Here is a 25,205-nt window from a genome sequence, read left to right on the forward strand (position 1 = left end):
GATACTGAATGTATTCACTGAATAAAAATGATGCCTTATATTAATGCTAAATGCACTTCTAAATATACTTCTCTCCTTTAATTGTAAATTCCTAGAAGACAGAATCCATTAAATACTAGTTTTTGTTTTTGTTTTTCTTTGAGACAGAGTCTTGCTCGGTCGCCCAGGCTGGAGTGCAATGGTGCAATCCTGTCCCACTGCAACCTCCACCTTCCAGGTTCAAGCGATTCTCCTGCCTCAGCCTCCCGAGTAGCTGGGATTATAGGCGCTCACCACCATGCCTGGCTTATTTTTATATTTTTAGTAGTGACAGGGTTTCACCATGTTGGTCAGGCTGGTCTTGAACTCCTGACCTCAAGTGATCCACCCACCTCGGCTTCCCAAAGTCCTGAAATTACAGGCGTGATCCACCGCGCCCAGCACAAATATTAATTGTGAAGTTTTCTTACAACCTAGGACATTGCCAGAATAGCTGCTGGCTGTCTTGAGTTGGAGTCATTGCTCATGGATGCATCCCCAGTGCCTATGCGTTCAGTGGCACATAGGAGGCACTGAATAAGCATTTGCTGAATGAATTAATGAATTCAACACTTTGGATTACCTGATCCCATCCAACATTTCCCTTCATCCTTCGAACATAAATTTTTTCTGTCTGTGTCACATTTGGTGGAAAACTTCCTGAATCCCTTAGTACTAAATGGAACACCCAGTCCATAATGCTGTCAATAAAACAAGTTAACACCCATTGTGGAGGAGCGATTGGGCCAGAGTCTTGTTCCTTAGTTCGTTACCTCACCACGATGCAGAGCTCAAGAGAGGGCTGCTTTTCTCTCTACTCCAAAGGTGAACACAGGCCCTTCCTCATCATCCCACATCACTACTGAGACCAGAATAACATGTTGAATGAAACCTGCTTGAAGGTTTTTTAGTAAGGAAATAATATAAGGAGAATAACTTAAAACAGGTCACTGGATTTAGCTGCTTTCAGAGCCCAGAGGCCTCAAAATATCCTCAGCCCATGCTTTCTCCCCACCAAAACAACACACTTGGGCTCTTCCAAGTTCAGCTCCCAGGGAACCCCACCTGGCAGGAGGAAGATATTTCATTTCCTTCTAAAGCTCACATTTCAAGATCCCACCCTGCCCTAAAATATGCCTCTTTTTTGGGTGACTGACATTGGGAATGTCTACTCCCTTCTAAGGATATACACCCCAAATTAAAGGGAATGGCCTGTATCCTCCAGTGTATACTGAAGCTTGAAATGTACTTGGCATAGAATAGGCCTTGGAAAAATTGACTGAATCACTCGAAGCACTTTGCTTCCCTGGTGCAGATGTTAAGTGACACATCTTTTGTTCCATGATGGAAATTAGCAATGTGTGCACCTCTTGGCTTTGACCTTTCCTTCTGCATCTTCCTTTGCCTTAATTTTTAAAGTGCAGCAGCATGAGCGCACTTTAAAGTTTGGTGGCATAGAATTTTACTGGCTGTGTGAACATTTAGTGATTAATCACTGCAACAAAGGAGAAACCCAAATATTTCAATTTGGTTCATCCACAACACGTAGTAACCATCAACTGGAACTACCTGGAAATACACAGGAATGGAGTGCTCTTGCAGGGTGCTTAGAAACACCATCTATGGCATCTGTGGGATCAGGCAGACCTGGGTTAGAATCCTGACTCTGCCATTTCTTTGCTTCAGTTCTTCAGCTTTGGACTCTTGAGCAAGGCACTTAACCACAGTAATCTCATTTCCCCATCTAAGATATGAAGATCATGATAGTATCACTTTATAAGGATGGTTTATAAAGGGTTTAAAGCACAGGTAACACATGTAAAGACTGGTACTTAGCAAGCATTTGGTAAATATTAGCTGCTATTATATCACCCCATAGGCTGAAATGCTGCATATTACCACTACTGCGTGGGCATTTTCAAGCAATCTAAGAGGCACCCAGAAGTTGTCAATTTATCTTTATTCCTTTATTTAATCCTCCCCATGTATTATATAAGCTTAGGTATATAATTTCTATTACATAAAGAAGTAGTAAAGGCACAATGTTTACTGACACAATTACATGTAGTGAATTAGCACTTTTGTAACTCAGAGACGTGAATGTCAACAATTTTAGAGCAGAGCTCATTTGCATGGTCACAAGGTTTTCCCGGCTGCTGTGACTCTGCAGACAAGCATTTCAAAGCAGGCCCCCCAACCAGTGGCATCAGAACCAGTGGCATCAGGGGAAGTATAAACAAAGAAAATTACAGATTATTCTGCCCACACCCCAGAAAGTTTGATTCAAGTTTGAGATACGGCTAACATCTTTATTTTTCCAAAGCTCGCTGAGGATCTATATGTATAACCAGGCTCTGAACCACTGATTCAGAGCACCATCATTTCTTGATTGGAATGGATGCCTGAGGATAGTAAAACAACAAAGCTAAAATATGCGGACTTTTTTTAGACCCTGAAATTATTGATTTGGTGATGGGTGTTAAGGCTGACAATAAAAACCATTTCTCCAGTGTGGTCATGGCTTGAGAGAGCCATGTGCTTTCCCCAGGTCATGGATGGCCTTGTTCTCCAGCAGTTCCATCTGCTTGTCGCTTGGTCTCACCACATTGTTCAGCATTGCTCTAACCACAGTCACCAAGGGCACAGATTGCCCACTAGCCCAAGATTCTGGTAAGGAGCCAAAGAACTTTCTAACCAACCATTCACCTGGGCGAGACTCTTGCCTATCACATAACAGAACTCTAAAATTAAAAAAAAAAAAAAAAAAGAAAAGCAGAGGAAGAGGTGGTAAATTGCACTGAGACCACAGTGGGCATTATGGACCAAACTATATCCCCTCAAAATTCTAATGTTGAAGCCCTAACCCCCAATGTATCTCTATTTGAAGATAAGGCACTAAGAGAAGTAATTAAAGTTAAATGAGGTCTTAAGGATGGAACAGGACTAGTGTGATGGGACTGGGGTCCTCATAAGAGGAAGAGACATCAGAGGTCTCTCTCTCTGCATACATGAAGAAAGGCCATGTGAGGACACTGCCAGAAGGTGGCCTGTCTGCCAGCCAGGAAAAGAGGCCTCACCAGACACCAACCCTGACGGCACCTTGATCTTGGACTTCCAATCTTCAGACTGTGTGAAAATACATTTCTGTTGTTTAAGCCACCCAACCCGTGTGGTATCCTGTTATGGCAACCCGAGCAGACTAACAGAGTAGATTTAATGTTTTATTTTATGCATGAAGAGGATTTAAGAAGGCAGCAAATGCTGTCTAGGAAGTTCTGGACTATTCTGGAGCGGGCCCCAACATCTACCCTTTCTTTCTAAGCAAAAAGGTGTGTCCTTCAGAGAAGCAATACACCTCTAGCCAATGTCTTTCATATCTTAGATATTTCAGTTGTCAGCCTTTCCAAATGAAAAATTAGCATCTAGGGATTAACCTACAGTGGCATACTCTCATTCAGTATAAATACTATACTTACCCAGGCCTAAATACAGAGTAACGATCAAATTTTAATTCTTCAACCTTGGCTTCCACTTCTCCCTATTAAGAAAAACCACATTTTTAATATTTAATCAAGACCAGCTCACCTGTGTGAAGTTTAAGAGAGAATAATTTGTGGTTTTGAAGGTAATCTGCTTTTGCAGGTCTCAATACTCAAAATATCCTTATCTAGAACTTCAGGTTCCAAGGAGTCTGGGAAATTAAGGAAGAGATCATTTAATCCTGATACGTAGTCTTGCATTTAAAAGATCCACTAAATGAGTGAATGGCTGTATAGTCAGTCCTCTCACTTTATTAATATTAAAACAGATTCAGAGAGGGTAAGTAATATGTTAGTACAACCATAAAAGAATATCCTCTCTTTAGTACAGAATTCATGTTGCACGCTGGCAGACACTAACCTTTTTTTGGTTTATAGGTAGTTCCAGAGGGTCAGAAAACCATAGACCCACCATATTACTCACTTCTTAACCCCCACAAAATTTCAAGACAGATTATATCTAGATGATGCTTTAAACCTAATTTGTTAAATAAAGCATGCATTTTCATGGCAGGCATCTCTGGAAACAAAGTGCCTGAAGAGCTCAGCCCACAGGCACTTCCAAAGGCCTGTGAACTACCACACAGTCATGCATGCCTCCTTCTTGGCCTATGTGTACCACCTAACTGGCACTTAACCTGTCTCATCGCAGATGTTTAAGTAGCTATTTTTAAATTTCTTTTTCTTTTTTTAAATTTTTAAATTAATTAATTATTTAATTAATGTATTTATTTTGTGATGGAGTCTCTCCATGTTGCCCAGGCTGGAGTGCAAGGGTGTGATCTCGTCTCACTGCAACCTCCACCTCCTGGGTGCAAGCGATTCTCCTGCCTCAGCCTCCCGAGTAGCTGGGATTACAGGCATCCGCCATTATGCCTGGCTAATTTTTGTATTTTTAGTAGTGATGGGGTTTCACCATGTTGGCCAGGCTGGTCTCGAACTCCAGACCTCAAGTGATCCACCCGCCTAAGCCTCCCAAAGTGCTGGAATTACAGGCGTAAGCCACCGTGCTTGGCCATTCTTTTTTTTTTAATAGGTGGTTTTTAGTATATACACAGAACTGTGCAACGTTCATCACAATCTAAGTTTTAAAATATTTCATCATCCTGAAAAGAAATCCCATATCATTAGCAGTCACTCCCCATACCCTAGTCTCTGGGGACCTAGTCAACCACTAGTCTACCTTCTATCTCCATGGATTTGCCTATTCTGGACATTTCATATAAAGGGAATCATATAAGTTATGGCCTTTTGTGACTGTTTCCTCACACTTAGCATAATATTTTCAAGGTTCACCCATGTTGTAGTGTGTATCATTTCTTTTTATAGCTGAATAATATTCTATTGCATGAATATATCTCATTTTATTCATCTATTCATCAGTCGATGGCCATCTAGGTTGTTCTCGTTCTTTGGCCATTGTAAATAATGCTGCTATGAACAGTCATACACAAGTTTTTATGTGGACACACATTTCTTAGCTTTTTAAAAGATTTGTTTTGTCTCTATTAGCAAGTGCATAAAAGAGATACCATAGCAGGCTGAGACTGCTATCCTTAGAAAGGCCTGTTGCAAGGTTGGCCCCTGGCTTGTGCTTGCAAACTTGGATTTTGGGTGTGTTTCCACCATTCCCTATCTGATAAGGGTAATGTACTATGCCTAAACTGTCTGTACAAACAATGTGGTTTATGCTGAAAACTTCCCTTTCTTCTGGGGGGCTGCAATTTTGCTAGGCCAATGTGCCTATGTAACTGGCTCCCATAAAAACCCTGCATTCCTAGGTTCAGATGAGTTTCTCTGGCAGAAAACATTCATCGCTGGAGAAATTAAGCACATCCTGTGCAAGCTCTATGGGGAAGCCTCTTGGAAGCTCCTACCTACTTTCCTCCAGACTTCACCCCACACACGTTTTCCCTTTGCAGATTTTGCTCTATATCCTTTCAATGAGATAAGTTTTAGCTGTGAGTATGACTATATCCTGAGTCCTATGAAACTTTCTAGTGAATTACCAAACTTGGTGGTGTCTTTGGGAATCCCCTAGTATAAGCAGATTACAAACTCCTTGAGGTCAAGGATGATACCCAATAATAAAATGTCACATGTCTGGAAAGTGTACCTTCACCCTGAACAGATGAGGAAACCAAAGCTTATCAACCCTGAGAACAAAGGACTTGAGACCCATCCAGTACTCTGGGCTCCACATCCTGACACGTCTTCCCACACCACCAGCATAGTGCCCATAAAGCACATGATTGATCCAGGCCCCCAGAGCTGGCCCACCATGAATGAATGCAATGGAAACTTCATTGAGTAGAATAAATGTTCCTAAAGAATAAAGGAGTTTCTAAAATTGGGTGGGAGGGGGGAGTTCATACACACATGGAGACTGAGAAAATAAGCAATAAATACTAGGAATGTTACACACAGTAGTTGAAGGATTATTTCGGAAAGAATCTTTCCAAATTGTAAAAGCAATTACATATCGTTCAGTGTCGTTCTGGGCAGGATCATTTGGTTGTCATTTCTGTCCTTTATTAATCTAATTCATAATCCCAGACTGCAGGTAATACAGGCCAATTGCAGTGAAATCAGAAGTGTTTTTCTGTTGTATTGGCCTTAATATTTGCTGAGGCTCTGTCATGGTCCAATCTCTGCTGGGTCCCTTTTGCATGTATTAGTGACAAAGGCTATTCATTACATAATGGCTAGCGGCATAGGCCTTGGAATCATACAGCCTCGATTCAAACTCTAGCTTTGCCGCTTAACAGCTGGTGTTCTTTTTGTTATTTTTTGTTTTGTTTTGTTTTTGAGACAGAGTCTCACTCTGTCCCCATGCTGGAGTGCAGTGGTGTGATCTCGGTTCACTGCAGCTTCTGCCTCCTGGGTTCATGCAATTCTCCTGCCTCAGCCTCCCGAGTAGCTGGGATTAAAGGCATATGCCACTGTGCCAGTTAATTTTTGTATTTTTAGTACAGACAGGGTTTTGCCATTTTTCCCAGACTGGTTTCAAACTCTCAGCCTCAAGTAATCTTCCCATTTCAGCCTCCCAAAGTGCTGGAATTACAGGCGTGAGCCACTGTGCCCAGTCAACAGCTGGTGGTCTTAATATCACAGTACCTGTTTCCACACAAATGCACATAAAAGCCCTCAGAACACTGCCTGGATCATTTAATGTTAGCTATTTTTTTAAAAAATCTGGTTGAATCATTATTATAACCCAATGAGTCAGTAGTAATGCCTTTATCTTTAACAGCGAGGAAATATCTTACGTATATTTTCTTTCCTAAAAGGTATAAATGTTGATCTTGCTAATGAGAGCAAAAATCCTATTTGATAACCTTTCTCAGAACCCACATGTGTCAGTATTTTGAAAAACAAGTTGGGCCTGGTGCCTCATGCCTGTAGTCCCAGCTACTTGGGAGGTTTAGACTGGAGATCGCTTGAGCCCAGGAATTTGAGGTTGTAGTGATCTGTGACCATGCCACTGAACTTCAACCTGGGTGACAGAGCAAGACTTTGACTCTTAAAAAAAAGAAAACCAGACTTTTTTCCTTTTAAGAATTGTTCTAAACTCTGACAATTAAGTGGAAACTTTCCCATTCTTCATGTAATTTCATTGGTGGCTCACTGATCTTCATCTGGTTCAAAATACTATTTTAGGATAGGTGAGATATGGCTCAGCTATAAGCCATGTGAAAAAAATCTGGAAATTTTTATTATTACAGGCTGATCATGGGCCAATAACGTAATAAGGATGTTTGGTAAAATAGTTACAATCTTATATCTTATTTTTGAAAACACATAGTGTCCAGAGCGTGAATAGTACTCCCACTGCAGTTCCAGTATAATATCACTGCAAAGTTCACCCTCAGCAAAGTGATGCAGTCATGAAGGAGCTAGACACAGGAACCTATAAAGAATGGTGCAAGGACTTAAAGGTGTGATGCCTGGGAAACATACGATTAAGGAGGCCATAATCTCCAAACGTCTTAAAAACTACAATGCAAAAGAAAGACTGGACTTGTTTTTGTTATTTTAAAAGGCAGAACTGATAACAATTAGCATTTACAAAGCAATAAATTTCACTTCAAAGTAAAGACTTTTGGACAAGTAGATCTGACCCAAAATAGAAAAAGTTGGCTAATAAGATAGTAATCTCTGTAGTGCTGGAGATATTTAAGCAGAAGCAAGATGAACTTCTGTAAAGGGACTTCACATAGGAAAAGTCTATGACTGAATGACCTCTGTGGCTCTGCCGTTTAAACTGTGGGCACCTGGGGTGCACTGGGAGGCACACAAAGACAAAGCCATGCCTATCTTCCAGCAGCATCAATTTAACTTAAAGGTAGGTTAATAGAAATTTAATTTTAAATTAAAATAAACAGGGATATGTATAGCACTAAGAATAGCAAAATGTGCATAAATTTTTAAAAGATAAAACGTAAGACTTTTAAGAAAGTTGAGGCCAGACACAGTGGCTCCCACCTGTAATCCCAGCACTTTGGGAGGCTGAGATGGGCGGATCGCTTGAACTCAGGTGTTTGAGACCAGCCTGGGCAACATGGCGAAACCCCATCTCTACCAAAAATACAAAAATTAGCCAAGCATGGTGGCTCATGCCTGTAGTCCCAGCTACTTGGGGGGAAAGAGGCTACAGTGAGCCAAGATCATGCCACTGCACTCCAGTCTTGTAACTAGAATACTGCTTCAGGATAGATGTCTCCAAATCTCTAGACAATAAAAGCTCTTCTTTCCTCGCAATCATTGGAGAAACTGACAGAAAAGTTTAAGAATCATTGCCTCCAAGTCTCTTCCAATGCTAAGTTGCCATGCTGACAGTCAAGGCTGGAGACACCATATCTCATTCAATTTATTGCTGGATAATTAATAGAAAGGAAGACATTGGAAATTATTTTTCAAATCATTCCTGTTTACTAAATATATTCCTGCAGTCCCATAGCCATACAAATGCATAATATGATGTATTGATGTTTTTTGTATTATATAGTATTTTATATTCTTTAGTACTGCCAAATAGGTAGGCTTCTCCAAAGTGTATGAAAGACAGAAACTTCCACAAACCTTAACTTGTAGATATAAAAAATTGCTTGCTTTATCAGCTCCTTTAGAGGATACCAAGTTGAAATGTTTGCACCCTCCAGCTTTTGCCAGCTCTGCAGACTTCAGCACATAATCTCGGTCAACACGAACAAATCCCTCCTAAAGGGGAAAAGAACATGAGTTATTTCCAAAAAGCAGCAAGTTCATCTTCAAGATTACTACTTGGCTTGGGTAGCAGGCTGGGAGGCCTGGAGGGATAGAGATTTAAATAAAATGTGTCCAAGCAATACATGAAAGTCAGGCTTAGACCCTGGGAAAGGATCCAGGTCTGGTCCTCTGGATAGACATACCAGCTTTAGCAGCAAGGCTGGACTGCAATAAGGAAACAAGGACAATGACACTGAAACACAGACACCAAACAAATCTGCAAAGAACAAAGGAAACAATAAGATCCGGCTGAGAAACTACTTTTAAGCCAGACTTTTTTTTTTGTCTTAATAACTTTACAACTTTACACTCCTCTCTGTTTTCTGTCAATTCTAATGTGGTAGGGTCTCCAAGTATGGGTGAGGACACTCCCCAGGCACTAAGAGGACAAAGTCTATTTAATTCCCAATTTTCGTGTATGCTTTACAATGTACCTCACATATTAGTAAGGTATGCATCCTCAAATTTTTTATTAATGGGTCTCTAATCAAAAATGTTTGGAGACACCCAATCTAGCTAGATTCAGTCCAGTGAGGGCGGTGGCTGGGTCTTTCTTCTTAATTCATCTCTCAGCATCAGCACATGTCCAGCATATGGTAGATGCTCTAAAAATGAATGAACAAAAATCCAATGAAAGCAGAGAAAAGGTAAATCCAGTCAGAAAAAAAAACAGAACTAAGTGGCAATAAAAGGGGGAGGGAAGAGAATGACACAAATAACAAAATATAGACTCACTTCCAGGGCCTAACTGAAAAACATGCACCTTTACCCAGAAAAGGGAATTCCATGGAGTAATAGTCTCTTGAGACCACTATAAATTCTGGCATCTTCAAACCCAAGACAGCTGAAGAGAAGTCTAACGTCTATTGAAGCTGAACTTCATAGGTAGTCACAATTACAGAATGAGGTCTTAGAGTAGTAGAAATTCCAAATCTGAAGACTAGACTACTGCCCCAGTGATTGATTTATTGATTGAGACGGAGTCTTGCTCTGTCGTCCAGGCTGGAGGGCAGTGGCGTGAGCTCCACTTATCACAACCTCTGCCTCCTGAGTTCAAGCAATTCTCCTATCTCAGCTTCCCAAGTAGCTGGGATTATAGACACACGCCACCGTGTCTGGCTAATTTTTTGTATTTTAGTAGAAACAGGGTTTCATTGCGTTAGCCAGGCTGGTCTTGAACTCCTCACGTCAGATGATCTGCCTGCCTCAGCCTTCCAAAGTGCTGGGATTACAGGCGTGAGCCACCACGCCCGGCCTGATTTTTTTTTTAATTAAAAATTTGCTCCGCAGTAGTTACTGATTCTAAATATTCTATTTGGTAGGGCGATGTGTATCTTTCATAGAATGTTAAAAGGTACCTTAGGAAATATCACATCCAGTCCCCTCATGATGTAGAGGTGAACCAAGGTCCAGTGGGCGGGTGAACTGCTAGCTGGGAAGTGGGAGAGCTGAGAGCAGACTGCAGATTCTGGACTCTGAGCAGTGCTCTTTTAGCTGTACCCATGTTCCTTTTTATCACCTACTCTCTTGCTGATGAAAATGACTAATCCGTAATTATGGTAGGCAGAATAATGGTCCCTCAGAGATGCCCACATCCTAATCTTTGTGAATATATAAGGTTACATGACAAGGGGGAATTCCATCGCAAATGGTATTTAGGCAGAAGCAAGATGAATCATGCTAAAACAACAACAACAACAACAACAAACTGAATTTATTTCACTAATCAACTGTGTAATTTTGTTGTAATGAACCCATTATTAAAATCAGAGTTCTAGTGAACTGGCATGAGGGATAGAAATAGATGTGGAAGAGAAATTCAGTGTTTTAGAAATTCAGTGTTTAGAATTAGGGTGCTAATAGCTGACCTTGAAACAGAGAGATTAGGCTGAATTATCCACGTGGGCCCAATGTAATCACAAGGGCCCTTAAAAGTAAAAGAGCGAGGCAAAAGAGGACGTTGGCATGATGCAACGTAAAAAGGGCTTGGCTACCACGTTGCTGGCCTTGAGGATGGGTAGGGGACCACAGGCCAAGGAATGGGGGGAAGCCTCTAGAAGCTGAAAAAGGTATGGAAATGGTTTCTCTCCTACAGCCTCCCAGAAGGGAATGCAGCTCTGTCAACACCTTGATTTCATCTCAGGGAAACCCACGTCAGACTTCTAAGATGATAAATTTGTATTGTCTTAGGCTGCTAAATCTGAGGAATTTACTAAAGCAGCAATAGGAAACTAATATAGACTTCAATTTTAAAACAATAGGCCCATGCAGATTTTTTAACTTTGCATGGAAGTGTATCATAAAAGTAAACATAAGTATAGAGCTCAATAAATTTTCATAAACTGAACATGCTCTGCCACCAGTTCCCAGATCAAGAAATAGAACATTACCATTACCATAAAAGCCTTCCTCATCCTCCTTTCCCATCACTCACAAGTACATTTTTAACTATATCCACCACCTGGAGGACAGTGTTATTTTTCTGCCTTACTTTTTCTACCTTAGTTTATGGGTAATATAAACTTACCTCTTTACTCACGAGTCATCACCATCTCCTTTTGTATACTTTTTGTTGTATACTTTGACATTCAATCCTAAACAACGGACTTGCCAAGCTGTCTATATACAGACTCAAATTCATGCTGTTGCTTTAAAAATCAGTGTAAAGCAAACCAATTTTAATACTCAGCACATCCTAAGAGAGGTGATTACCCTCAGAGCCATCTCCAAATTGAGACTTTAGATGTGCTGAAAGTGTGCCAAGAGAAACAGCCCAAAACTACATAGAAAAATTCTAAAACACTAAATTTTTCTTCCACATCTGTTTCTTCCCCTCATGCCAGTTCACCAGAACTCTGATTTTAATGACAGGTTAGTTAGTCACAACAAAATGACACAGTTGACTAGTGAAATAAATTCAGTTTGTTGTTGTTGTTGTTTTAGCAAGATTGATTGGAGGGATTATTATAGTCATCTGCTAAAATACTTTTTCTTTCATCCATTTCTTTAAAAATAAGGGAAAGATTCAGCCAATCACAAGTCTCTGGACCGACGCTGTCTCTCTCACTTAATCCAGAGCCAGTAAAAGGATAATTTGATTAAACTGAGGCCCTAATTTATTTGGCTTTAGTTCTGGATCAACCTCTCCTTAATAGAGTGCTGTCGTCTCCAATTGTTTGATGAAAATTAAAGTGACATAAATACCATGGGACTTTTTCAATCTGATTAGTCAGCTAAGGCACATCAATACTACCCCAGCCATCAGACTCTGGCGTCCTTCCTTTCACCTGCCTCGCTAACAACAGACAACCGCTCCTTGAAGGACGAGCACCCACGCTGCTGCAGAGACCCCCACACTTAGCCCATCATCCCTGCTCAATGGGGCCTGTTGACAAGATGCCCATACCTTTCTCCATTGCTGTTCTCTGGACAAAGCTAAATATTGTTTTATTAGCAATCAATGGCTGTTAATCCAAAACGATTTCACAAATCCTCTGAGCCTTCAAGCTGATTATAAATACGCGTTTTTCCAAGCACACTAAATTTTGAATTTCACTTCCGTCACCCTGATGGCGTGGCCTTTTAGCTGTTGAATGAAACTCAAAAGCAAAAGGGTCAACATCTTTCAAAGACTTAAAAATCAAACTGAAGCGTGGGTCCTGATGACTGACTAGGAGGTATCACACACCAATTTTCTCTGGAGTGAGGAAGATTCCATTTACAGATGAAAGAAGCGACTCTAAAAATCTTATTCATGCCCTTTGTTGTTTTCGAATAGCTTGATTTAAAAAACAACAGAAAAAATAACTAAAACAAGCTACTTCATATCTCAGAAACACAATTTTTATAAAAACTGTACTAGTTTCCCTAACCATGTGGACAGACGTCTCTTCTGAGAGTATTAAGTCCACATGTCATTCTGTCTTTATGATTCCATAGCCAGTGTGTCCTGCTCTAAGCTAGGAATCTGAGTCCCTTCTAGAAAAAGGAATTAATTAAATAAGTTGCCACTATGAAGTCCTTTCCCAGCACCCTCTCAAAAAGAATAAACACAGCATACTATGCTCAGTAGAGATACCCTCATATGCTCCACAACATCAAACGCAACAAATTCTCCAATGACTCTTAAGTCTAAAATCCAAAGCTACTAAGTATTTCTTCTTTACCAGTGCCTAAAAACTAAAAACAACACTCTGGCTTCAGAACAACTCATCCTAACAAGGTATAGTATTTCAGTGCTGACTGATAGGACAAGTGAGCACATTTAAACGACTCAAGAAGGTCATGGGGCCAGGCACGATGGTCTGTGGTCCCAGCAACACACGAGGCTGAGGCAGGAAGATCTCTTGATCCCAGGAATTTGAGTCTAGCCTTGGCAATACAGTGAGACTCTGTCTCTAAAAAATTAATTCATTTACTAAAAAAGTAAATCATGGGGATCTTTTTCCAAGAAGGGTGGGTCTATCATTCTGTGAAGGTCCCACTCAGCCATATTTCTGCTTCAGGTTCTTTCTCCTTCACTCCCTTTTCAATCCAACCCTATAAATTAGATCAGAAAACAAAGATGCTGACAAACACCAAATGGTATAATCTGAGGCACCTTTTGTTTGTGTCCTGGCATCTCTATATTTGATGTTCAATAATAGGAGAAAGATCTTGGTTAGAGAAGGAGCTCTGGATAAATAAAATCAAGCAGATAGTGAGGATTCCGGGGTCAATCTATATGTTCTTGAAAACGTTTTCCAATTGGGGCATTCTTTCTTCTGTGTTTCATAGAGTCAAAGAATTTTGCAGGCCGGGTGCAGTGGCTCATGGTAATCCCAGCAGTTTGGGAGGCCGAGGCAAGCAGATCACTTGAACCCAGGAGTTCAAGACCAGCCTGGGTGGGAAGCATGGCAAAACCCTGTCTCTACAGAAAAAAAAAAAAAAAAAAAAAAAAAAAAAAATTAGCCAGTCATGGTGGTGCATGCCTATGGTCCCAGCTGCTTTGGAGGCTGAGGTGGGAGGATTGCTTGAGCTGGGTAGGTCGAGGCTGCAGTGACCGAAATCGCATTGCTGCAGTGAGCTGAAATCATATATCTGCACTCCAGCCTGGGTGATGGAATGAGACTCTGTCTCAAAAAAAAAAAAGGAAAAATGTTTAAGAATTTTGCAGTAGGAAAGTGGGTTCACTGGTCACCTCCCTCTGACAGACAAGGAAGCAGTGGCCTCCAAAAGCTAACCAGCAAACTCCAGACTCCATAGCTACTTGGCATCCAAACAAGGCCTATGATCTAGGTCCCTTGAACCAGCTAGGACCTCGCCACTTCACAAGGCACCTCCTAGACATCAAATAAAATAACAGAGATTAGAACAAGGGTGGGTAACCTTTTCCTGTAAGGGATCAGACAGTAACTATTTTTAGCTTTGCAGGCCTCTGTTGCAACTATATAGCTCTGCCATTATATTAATAGCACAAAAGCAGCCACAGAGAATACATAAAGTAATGAGCATGGCTGTGTCCCAACACTACTTTATGTATGAAGGCTAAAATTTGAAGTTTTCATATTTTCACATGGTATGACATTATTCTTTTGAATTTTTTAACCATTTAAAAATATAAAGACATTCTTAGCTTACAGGCTGTACAAAAACAGGTAGCAGGCTATATTTGGCCCACAGACTGTAGTGCAAAACTCTGAATTAGAAGAGCAGATCATTCGAATCAGAAGCCATGAGATTCTAATGAGATGGGCCATGAGATGCCTAATAAATGTCACAGTGACCACATTAATCACATTAATGACATCATCCACTCAACAGAAAACAGGAACCTGGACTTCTGGAACCTACTACTACCAGGTGAAGAGACAAATGAAAAGGTGAAACCACATCGAACCACCTTGAATTCACTAATCAATTCCTTCTTTTGATACAAATAAGGGGAAATGAACTATTCTTACTGGCATCTGTAAGTTTTTATGCTTCACTCCAGGACAATACAGATCTGGTTTTTGAAGACTATTTCAATCTTCACTAGCAAACAAGTTACTCAGTAAAGCAAGATGAAGGTTATCTAAGACCACAGTACCCAGAAAACCAGCAAGTGAGGAGAATTAATACACCCCACTGCCTCTTGAAAGCAGGTTCAACAAGGACAGGGTTGACTGCATCAGGATCTCCCAAGGAGCCTGCTAAAAAGACAGATTCCAAGCTTCCAAATTCAGAGATTCTGATCCAGTAGATCTGGATCAGGGCCAAGTCGGGGAGCCAGTACATTGATTGAACAACTATGTTCTGTTAATATGAAAAGGAAAATTAGCATCTACCCAGCTACTGCTAAAGGAAATAGTCTTCCAAACAGCTGAAGAAAGGTAATAGACCTTTTCCTAGAACCAGTGTCAATAGAAACCTGAGTAGACTGAATTTTGTGAGTTGGATTACATCCCCCCAAAATGCGTATGTTGAACTCCTAACCCCCAATACCTCAGAATATGACCTTATTTGGAAATAAGTTCACTGCAGATGTAATTAGTTGAGATCATACTAAATAGGGTGGTCCCTAATCCAGTATGACTAGTGTTCTTATAAAAAGGAGAAATGTGGACATAGACACAGGTATTCAGGGAAAACACCACGTAAACAGACACAAAGAGAAGGCTACCAGCTACAAGACAAGGAGAGAGCCTTGAAACTCAAGGGCTCAGCCTCAGAGCACTGACCAGCCTGCTGAGACCTGGATCTCAGACTTCTAGCCTCTAGAACTGTGAGACAATATATTTCTGTTGTTTAAGCTACTTGGGTTATGGCAGCCCTAGCAAACTAATACACTGAACATCATAGGGAAATAAGCCACCACCTACTCAGAGGATCTCAATACTGAGACAAAAACGCTGAATTTCTTGAAGTTTCTCTGCTGGAAACCCATATTGCTAAGGCAACATATGGGGTTCCAGTTACAAAATCCCTAGTGAAGCGCACTAGGTTTGCCACTAGCTTTGTAGTACTTATACGATAAACCACCCAGCAAACTCTTTTCTACAAAAAGGGCTGCTGACCCAGAACACCAGCTGGGATGAGCTTGGAAATCTACAACCCCCACTTAAAACACTATCATTACTTAGCCACTTACAAACTGTCACCTCTTTCATATTGGCTAAAGTTATCACAACCTCCCAACTTTATATTGTACCTAGTCCAAATTGGTTTTTTTTTTAAAGCCCCCCCAAACAAAAACAAAACACTTTTCTGGTATAAGTGCCAGCTTGTTTTCCACCACTAACCTCTTAAATCATTTAAGTCTTAATTCATTTCTAAGTTAGGTGAATAGTCTAGGCATTAGTCTATTCTCGCTTACTAGTTAATTACTTTTATCTTTCCAAATTGATTTTAAAGGAGAACAAAAGGTATTGAATAGCCTGAGAGGTAGAGAACCAACCCCATTAAAAAAGAAAATTCTGGATAGTAAAGACACACAATTTCTTTGATTAAAAGTGCATTACCCAGTCTGAACACAAAAAGCAGTTTAGACTTTTCCCTGGCACACCCTATAATGAGATTTGCCTTATGTCATGAAAATCAACCCTTCTATGCCTAATGCAGCATTTTGTTTTGCTGACTCACCACCAAAACCAGGTTGGCACTTGAGACAAACCTGCAGTGTCCTGGAACAAAAGTTTTTCAATGCTTTTGGAGGGCACACCGCTTGTGACTGTGCTTGGGACAGAAAAGACTGCACCCACTGTTAAGCAGGAACATGACCCTTTCTAGGGGAGATAATGTGCCATTTCCTGTGAAAGTCAAACTTCTCTGTAATCCATAGTTCCCATCACAGAGCTCAAATCCCAGCCGTGTTCCAGGATAGATATGCAGAACTGCAGAAGATATGGAAATACATCTTGATTGAAAGCACACATAGAATTACTCTTTGCATCACAAGGAGGCCCAGAGAAATACATCTGAATCTAACTACTCGGTTGGTATAAATGAATAGTTCTTCACTATATGCTCCCTTGATTCAGGTGAAAGGGCCTGGCTTATAAACCTAAGGAGAGTTCCCACGGCAGAGTCATAGTCATATATATATATATATTTTTTTTTTTTTTTTTCTTCTGGGATTACAGGCATGAACCACTGCGCCTGGGCTAACCGACTTTATATATTTATTTACTTTTTTCACTTCTGTTTTATTTATGTATTTATTATTATATATTTTTAAATTTTACTTTAAGTTCTGGGATACATATGCAGAATGTGCAAGTTTGTTCAGCTCCAGCATGTAAATTCTGCCAGAGGCATAAACTATAGTAAAAGTATAAATTAAATAAGATGTACCTGCATTAACATTTGCCCAGAATCCATGTAGTCAGCTCTGACTTCTAACTATGCAGTAAACTATGACTTCTGGACAGGAGCTGACTCAATTTAGAACACCATTAAAAAGAAAATGTGTGTTAAAAGAGTTTTGCGTCAGTAAAGACTGAATCATCACTGGGGTTGAATCATCGCTGAAGGCTGAATCATCGCTGGAGGCTGGTTGAATCGTGCCTGTGTTCTGATGTTCTATTCCAGAAGTTTAAAGCTTGACATGAAAATAGGTTGCAGCAAATCACTCAAGTGAGAGAGAACATTTCAAATTTAAAACATTTGTTAAGGGGAAAAAAAGCTAATTGTTAACAGCATAAACCAATTAGTTTTACTCAGACATCATGGTTTCCCTTAGTCAGGGGATGTAGTGATAGCGATATTCACAATAGGCAAAATCATGTAAATACTTACGATGTCTCCAGCACTGGGGCCTGAACTCAAGGATTACTTTGAAAGATGAACTTATCAGTATTATGAAAAGGATAGCAAAGGTTAGTGCAGCGTATAGAATCTTAAAACAATAAGGGCTTATTCACATTTAAGCATTGCAACAGGCACAAAGAAAAAGAGTGAGCAAGAAAAGAATCCTTGATATTACTGGCCAGCAAAAAGGCAAAAGAGCATATGCCTTCCTTACCGCCCCGGCTTTTGCTCTGGTGGTACCCAGGCAACAGAATCCAACATCATGACCTTGAAAGGCAGAAGCGTAGTCCTCCAACTTTTCAAAGTCCACCACCTCTTGGTTCTAGGCAAGGACACAGTTGTATGTAGTTTCGTGTTATTTACACAACAGACCAAAAATGCCCCTAGATTTAAAGACTAAGTTACAGAACATTACTGATAGGCTTGTCCACTTAACATCAAATTTTACAAATTCCTTTTCTCCAACCAAAAAGCCATCAGCCTCAATTGAAAATCAACAACACACACATATGTCCACAGTCTATATAAGAGGACTAGGGGTGATCCAGATTTCTGAAGTCAGGCTCAATTATAATCTCTCGCTGGAAAAATAAAAGAACTGTGTGTAGCTTTCCAGCAAGGAGACCACTGAGGTATGATGTGAGGGGAAGAGATGGCGTTTGGCATCTTAAAGAAGACCTACCTGCAAATCTTGGGCTTGCTACTCACTAGGCATGTAATTGTGGGCAAGTTATTCATCAGACACTACAGCTTTTTTTTTTTTTTCAGCTGTAAAATGGGGTATCTCTTTCCTTCAATCCAATCCATGAACCATCTGCATTATAATTAGTCAGGGAGTGCTTGACAAGAAGGCATATTCCTACATCCCATGCCAATAGCTCTGAATCAGAATCTGCACTTTTAACAAGCACCCACCGTAATTCTCATGCACACAGAAGTTTAAGAACCTCCATCTAACCTTTTAAGTTTGCTGTATAACTTTAAAAAGAAAGCATGATAAATTCCTGTCATGCAGGAATTCAGATAAAATGTTGATTTCCATCCTTACCGTCAACTCTGAAAAGAATTTTTCTGGCACTGCCTATGACACTAAAGAAAAATAGGGTTTCATTGTAATCCCAGCACTTTGGGAGGCCGAGGCGGGCGGATGACGAGGTCAGGAGATCGAGACCATCCTGGCTAACATGGTGAAACCCCATCTCTACTAAAAATTAAAAAAAAAAAAAAATTAGCCGGGTGTGGTGGTGGGTGCCTGTAGTCCCAGCTACTTGGGAGGCTGAGGCAGGAGAATCGCTTGAACCCGGGAGGCAGAGCTTGTAGTGAGCCGAGATCGCGCCACTGCACTTCAGCCTGGGCGACAGAGTGAGACTCTGTCTCAAAAAAAAAAAACAAAAACAAAACAAAACAAAAAAAAAGGTTTAACTTAGAGTGAAGGGAATATTCAATTTACAGACACAAGTCTGGGAAGTCAGGCAGGGCAAATTCTTGTAAGTGAATAACCCCACCTTTCACTGCCATGGACCTTTCTCACTCTGCAAAGCAATTTCAGAATCCCTGACAATATTAGTGTGAAGTGCGCAGGTTGACAAAATCAGCAAAGTGGCTGAGAAAATTCTCAAGGTCACCAGGGCTGCCTCTAAAAGCCAGCTTGTATGACCCTGAAAACAGTGCTCATCTGTCTCACCAGCCCCCAACCCCATTACAAGTCAGATCCAGCTTTATAGGGTTGCAGATGGAGAGAAGGGCTTTGCCCAAGAACACACAATGAGCGGGAGGGAGGCACACCTGGGCTACAATCCAGGACTTCTGGGATGGACCCTCACAGACCAATCTTGGCCAAATTTTGATGGCCTCTCACTACCCCCACTACTGGCAGGGCAGTATTTAGCCTTTAGGCGTGAAATATGTTCACCTCGCAGAATCACTGGGGGTCCATTTGAGCCCCAGCTCAAATACCCACCACATTTTTATATGCTTCCTCGTTTAAGGTGAGCTTCCTCCGGCCAATGAGCGTGACTTTGGAAAATAGGCCCTGCTCCAGGATTTCCTTTAAGAGCGCTCTGCCGGTTTCTCCGCTGGCGCCCAAAATAAAGACAGATTTATTCTGCATCCTGAAGTCTTCTCGAAGCTTGGACAGTGCTTCTGTTTCGGCCATGCTGAGGAAATAACATCGACAGGTGCCTGTCTTAGGGTGTCAGGGGACTGCCCGTCTTTACCCCGAGGAACAAGGGCTGTTTATCTGTTCGGGAAGAGGATATTGTTCTCCGCAGTCTAGGCCCTGGGGAAAGTGCTGACTCACGTGCGGGGCGCGGCTCCCGGGCCATCCCCCGTACCTGAGCCAGCAGACTCATCGGAAGGGGCCCGAGCTGGAGGGTGAGCCCAGATGCCACAAGCTGCTGGCACCACTGGGCATCCCCCACGGTATCCCTGGCCCGGCCAGGAGACCGGGCCCAGCTCGGTCCCATACGCGGAGGGGTTACCTGGGGCTAGCCCCCGACCCCGGGTCCTCACGACGCAGCAGGAGCAAGGCGGCCACCAGAGCAGCCGCCGCCGCAGCGCTCAGCGCCGCAGGCCCGGCCATCAGAGCATCCCACCTTCCCTTGTCAGCCCGGGGCGTTGGAGGCGACGGAGCCAGTGCCTACCCGGCTTGGTCTTCCGGGTGGCCTCGCGGCGACGCTGCCTCGCCCCGCCCACAGGGGCGGGACCTGAGAACAAACTCCCTGCACCTTCACAGGCGCGGGGAAGGTGACTCTGAGAGCACGTGCGCGGAGCCGCGACCCTTCCTAAGTCAGGAATCTGCAGGACAATCTCCCCGCGTTTTCCCTCACCTGCCGCGCTCAGCTAATAGACTTGCCAGACTTGATCTTCAATGGTCACCCAAACTGGAATGTCAATTGTATATTGGCTATCATCTCAAATTCACCATGTCAAAAACTTAACCCTGCCCACCCAACCACCCCAAATAGGAATAAAACAAACCTATTCCTAGCCTCTCTTGGGTGTCACTATCCCTACATACACATACACACACATATGCACACACAAACACACCTCCTTCCGCCCTGTCAAGTCAGAAATCAGACTATCTCCTTTGATTCCTTTTTTTCCTAGCCTTTCCACACTACAGACTCATCAAGTCCTGTTATCCCATCTGCCTTACAAATATTTCTCCCATGTAATTCAAGCTCTCATCATATCTCCCCAGCATAACTGGTCTCCCTGCCCAGGTCCTGGCTTAATTCGGTCTTCTAGATGGTTGAACCCGGGTGACCTTCCACGCCTGTGATTCAGGCCTGCTAAACCAGATCAGTGGTTTGGAACACAGCTATCTACACTCTGCCTGTCCTGGATCTTGGAAGTCCTGAACAGAGGTTAGAATGACAAGCAGAAATCTGAATAATTTCAGATTGTTCAGGTTGTGTTGGCAACATTGGTCATTTGGGGGCCCCACCTCCCATCTAGAAGCCAATGAAACACATTCCCTCTTCCATCTCCATGGGCATTTTTATATGTAGGCTTTGCTTAGACTCAGCCAACCAGAGGCTCACACATAGGTTTTCAGTTTTGGAGGAGTAATGAAAAGATGCAGTGAAGGCCTGAGATATATGTTGGTTTGTTGGGGCAAGGGTACAGGATTATGGCATCATATGATCCACCCACCATCTGATGGTCTGATCTTGTCTTAAATTCCTGCCTTAATTCCTGTCTGTTTTCAGAGACTGTTGTGAACACAGTACTTCCTGTTATTCTTCTGATACATTCCTGTGCTGTGTAAGCTTACCAAATATATTCTGTTATTGGCAATAAAAAAGCTTGATTGATACAGAGCAGTGTGGTTCATTCCCCACTGGCCTGCCACAGCACCTGGACTCTTCCCTTTGAGTTCCTAAAGCTTTTCTACAAGAATGCAATGTTAAACCTTGTCAGCAAACACTGTCCTAGTAATTCATTTATCAAATCTGTCACAGAAATTATTCATTGTACCCTACTGTCTATTCTTCCCCTTTTGTTTGTTTAAAATTGTGGCATAATTAATATACATTAAAATGTACAGATCCTAAAGGTTCTGTTCCACAATTTCAGAAGATTGCATATACACCTAAATAACCACCACCAAAAACAAGATATAGAGCATGTCTGCCATTCCTGAAAGTGCCTTCATTCCCTTCTTGACAATCTCTCCCCACTCCAGAGGCAATCACTTTCTGGTCACTATCAACATAGTTTTGCCTGTTGTCGAATTCTATTTAAGAGTACAGCATGTACTCTTTCGTGTCTCAGGTGTTTGGCTTAACACATATTTTAATATTTATTCTTGTTTGTAGGGCTGCATTATGATTTCTGTGGGCCCTAAGCACTTCATGAGCCCCTTCATTTTATGCACACACACTATTTATATAATCAAAAATTATATCTTATGACTATGTTGCTATAAAGATGAACATGATAATTTCTTCCACCTCAAACATTTTCTTCCACCTACAAGTTTATTTTCACAGGCCCCAGAACTGTGCCTACTATGCCAAATGAGTAAATCAGCCCTGGTTGTTTCATGTATCAGGAACTCATTCCTTTTTATTGCTGAGTAGCCTTCCAGTATTCCAGGATGAATATCCCACAACATGTTTAAACATTCTTCTGTTGATGGACATTTGGTTTGTTTCTACTTTTTGGCTAATTATGAGTAAGGCTTCTATGAATATTATTGGACCAGTCTTTCTTCAGTAACATGTTTTCATTACTCTTGGACATATATACACACATACACACACCCCATATATACATATGTAATGTATATACATATGTGCATATATACATTATATATACATATGTATATATACATATACATATGTGGATATATACACACATATATATATACGTGTGTGTGTATGTACACAACAGAGCAAGATAGAGTCTTGCTCTGTTGCCCAGGCTGGAGTGCAGTGGCACGATCTTGGCTCACCACAACCTCCACCTCCTGGGTTCAAACTTTTCTCTTGCCTCAGCCTCCCGAATAGCTGGGATTACAGGCACACACCAACATGCCTGGTTAATTTTTGTATTTTTAGTAGAGTCGGGGTTTCGCCATGTTGGCCAGGCTAGTCTTGGACTCCTGATTTCAGGTGATCCGCCCACCCCAGCCTCCCAAAGTACTGGGATTACAGGCATGAGCCACCATGCCCAGCTACTTATAGACATATGTTTTTATTACTTTTCAGTAGATACCTAGGAGAAGAATGATCAAAGAATTCTGTAAGATAGATGTGCCATTTTACATTATATTTTCACCCACTTGGTATCATCAGTCTTTTAGTTTTGATCAGGGTCAAATAGCTCCTTATCTCTCATCTCTCTTTCTCTTTTTCTTTGTCACCCAGGCTGGAGTACAGTGGCACTATCATGCCTTGACCTCCTGGGCTCAAGTGATCCTCCTGCCTCAGCCTCCTGAGTAGCTGGGACCACATGTGTACACCACCATGCCCAACTAATTTTTAAAAATTTTCTGTAGAGGCAAGATCTCTCCATGTTGCTTAGGCAGGTCTTGAATTCCTGGCTTGGAGCCATATTCCTGCCTTGGCCTCCCAAAGTACTGTGGTTACAGGTATGAGCCATCATGCCCATCCTTGCCTTTCTTTTAGCAATATGGTCCATAGGTTTATTAGAACATGTGGCTGCCCATTCAGATGTTATATTTCCTGGTATCACTTGCAAGCTAGCATGAGCACGTGACAGTGATATAGCCAATGAGAAGCAAGCAGAGGTAATATGTGCAAATTTGAATCACATCTTTATAAGGAAGTTACCTTCTTTCCCTTCACTTTCCCTTTCCCCCTTTCCTTAGGCCAGAATGTGAATGTACTGGTGAACCAGCTCTGACCATGAGGAGAAAGATATTCTCTAGAGGATAGCAGGGCAAGGTGTCCTTGGATGACTTTCACAGAACAGAGCTGCCTACCCACCCTAGACTGCCTGCACGCCTCTGGGCAGTGACAGAAAAATAAAATTCTGTCATGTTGAAGCCACTGTAATTTTGTTACAGCAGCTTAGCCAGCATTTTGCCTAATGTAAGATTCTTTTAGTCAATCTTGTCAATGGATATTTACTGATTATCTAATGCGAGCCAGATACTGTGCTAGGTACTATAGATTTTTCCAAGATGAATCAGGGACACCAGCTAAACTCACTCTCATCTTGAAGGCAAGTCATAAATACTTGGGAAGCTAAATAAAGTTCAACAACATTATAAAATATCCCCCGAACTTTCATAGAGTAGCACGTGCTGAATGCCAAATGAGCATACAGAAATAGAAGGAAACTCAGAGAAAAACAAGTCCATACCTTTCCTTCTCTGACAGCTGGAACCTTCTCATGCAGGTGCTGAGATAATGTGACAAGACCTACCCTCCTAGAGCAACCGGACCACAAAAATTCAGGGCAAAGGGGAAGCGGAAAGCATAGGGAAAGAGGGAAAGGGGACATAAGGAAACGGAGGTAACAGGGAAAGATCCTTGGCCAGAGACCTGCCTGCCACATTCAGGTTTGCCTTTCATGAAGTCTCTTCATGTATCTTGGCCTCCGTTTCCCTATCTGTAAGATGGGAACTGTTTCATTACATTCACTTTGCTCCAAGGAACAGACTGACTCACATTAACTTGAGTAAAGATGGTGAATATTGTAAGGCTACACATCATGTATAAGAGAGACAGAATCTCAGAGAAATCTCAAAACAGGATCTGCTGTAGGATGGGGCCTTATGGAGACTGGAACTGTATTTAGGTCAGATTTAGAGTCCTCAGGATCAGAGATCCATGCATCTTCACTTCAGAGCTATATTCTTAGGTATACCTTCATTAAGACTGTTTCATGTGTTTGAAGCCCCAAACTCAAAATGTTTTGAGGAAAAAAAAAAAAAAAAAAAAAAAAAAAAGGAAATGTCCTGGCTCATGTAACTAAAGAATCAGTGTATATAATAGTCTTGGATGTGACCAGAATCAGCCAGTCAGCCAACGGGGCCAGGATCCAGTCCCTCTCCCAACCATGGCTCTACTTTCCTTCATGTCAGTCTTACTCTCAGACCCTGTAAAGATGACCCAAAGGCTGTACTCTTGCTCATACTCTTCATTGTCTAAATTCAACCAGAAGCTAGAGGGAACTTATACTGTGCAGACCGGTTTTCTTCAGGACATACAGTAAGGTGGAGAAATGGGGAGAATGGATGATTGAAGCTATCAAGTACATCCTCCTAGATTCACGTCCAGCAGAAAGAGCATAATTGTACGCAGAAGTCCCCAGCTATATCTCCTTAGTTCTAATTAAACCTCCTGACTGTCACTGTGACTCTGGGAATGAAGCTGGGTGGGGCTATCTCTTCCGACATGTCTGGGAGTAGGGAAGGAGGTAATGTTCCCAAGGAAAGTAGAGGTCACTATTATAGAAAGAAAAGAGAATGGATGTTAAATAGCATCTAAAGTGGTCATCCTTGTTCCCCATTTATCTCATTTATTCATAAATATGAATGCCGGATAATTTTTTTTTTTTTTTTTTTTTTTTACAAATGAGAGCTTTAAATAACTGTAGCATGACTAAGATATCTGGTCGGACACATGAAAG

At 41.6% G+C, this 25,205-nt stretch overlaps 1 protein-coding gene across 4 annotated transcripts; it reads right to left on the reverse strand.

Moving 5' to 3' along the window:
* Positions 1-1,959: 1,959 nt before the first annotated feature.
* On the reverse strand, positions 1,960-20,311 carry HTATIP2 (HIV-1 Tat interactive protein 2). 4 transcript variants are annotated; one of them, XM_033204398.1, is made up of 6 exons: positions 20,237-20,311; positions 19,555-19,750; positions 17,809-17,916; positions 8,640-8,777; positions 3,495-3,556; positions 1,960-2,759 (listed from the first exon to the last, which is right to left on the reverse strand). In XM_033204398.1, exons 2-6 carry the CDS (start codon positions 19,747-19,749, stop codon positions 2,534-2,536), a joined length of 729 nt encoding a protein of 242 aa, XP_033060289.1. In that variant the 5' UTR covers position 19,750; positions 20,237-20,311; the 3' UTR covers positions 1,960-2,533. The 4 variants fall into 4 exon arrangements, with proteins under 4 accessions (XP_033060289.1, XP_033060288.1, XP_033060287.1 ...); XM_033204397.1 differs by having other exon boundaries at positions 20,189-20,285; XM_033204396.1 differs by having other exon boundaries at positions 20,075-20,270.
* Between the last annotated feature and the right edge of the window lie 4,894 nt (positions 20,312-25,205).

The sequence above is a fragment of the Trachypithecus francoisi genome, unplaced genomic scaffold (assembly GCF_009764315.1).
Source record: "Trachypithecus francoisi isolate TF-2019V2 unplaced genomic scaffold, Tfra_2.0 Lachesis_group8, whole genome shotgun sequence".
NCBI lineage: Eukaryota > Metazoa > Chordata > Mammalia > Primates > Cercopithecidae > Trachypithecus > Trachypithecus francoisi.

What these genes read in the sequence shown, in the direction of transcription:
- HTATIP2 (XM_033204396.1), bottom strand. Translation starts at nt 20,175, where the DNA reads ATGGCCGGGCCTGCGGCGCTGAGCGCTGCGGCGGCGGCTGCTCTGGTG. An exon ending in GGGTCGGGGGCTAGCCCCAG is followed by an intron (nt 19,751 to 20,074) that starts GTAACCCCTCCG and finishes TTATTTCCTCAG; the next exon opens with CATGGCCGAAACAGAAGCAC. An exon ending in CCAGAGCAAAAGCCGGGGCG is followed by an intron (nt 8,778 to 17,808) that starts GTAAGGAAGGCA and finishes TTTCCCCTTTAG; the next exon opens with GAGGGATTTGTTCGTGTTGA.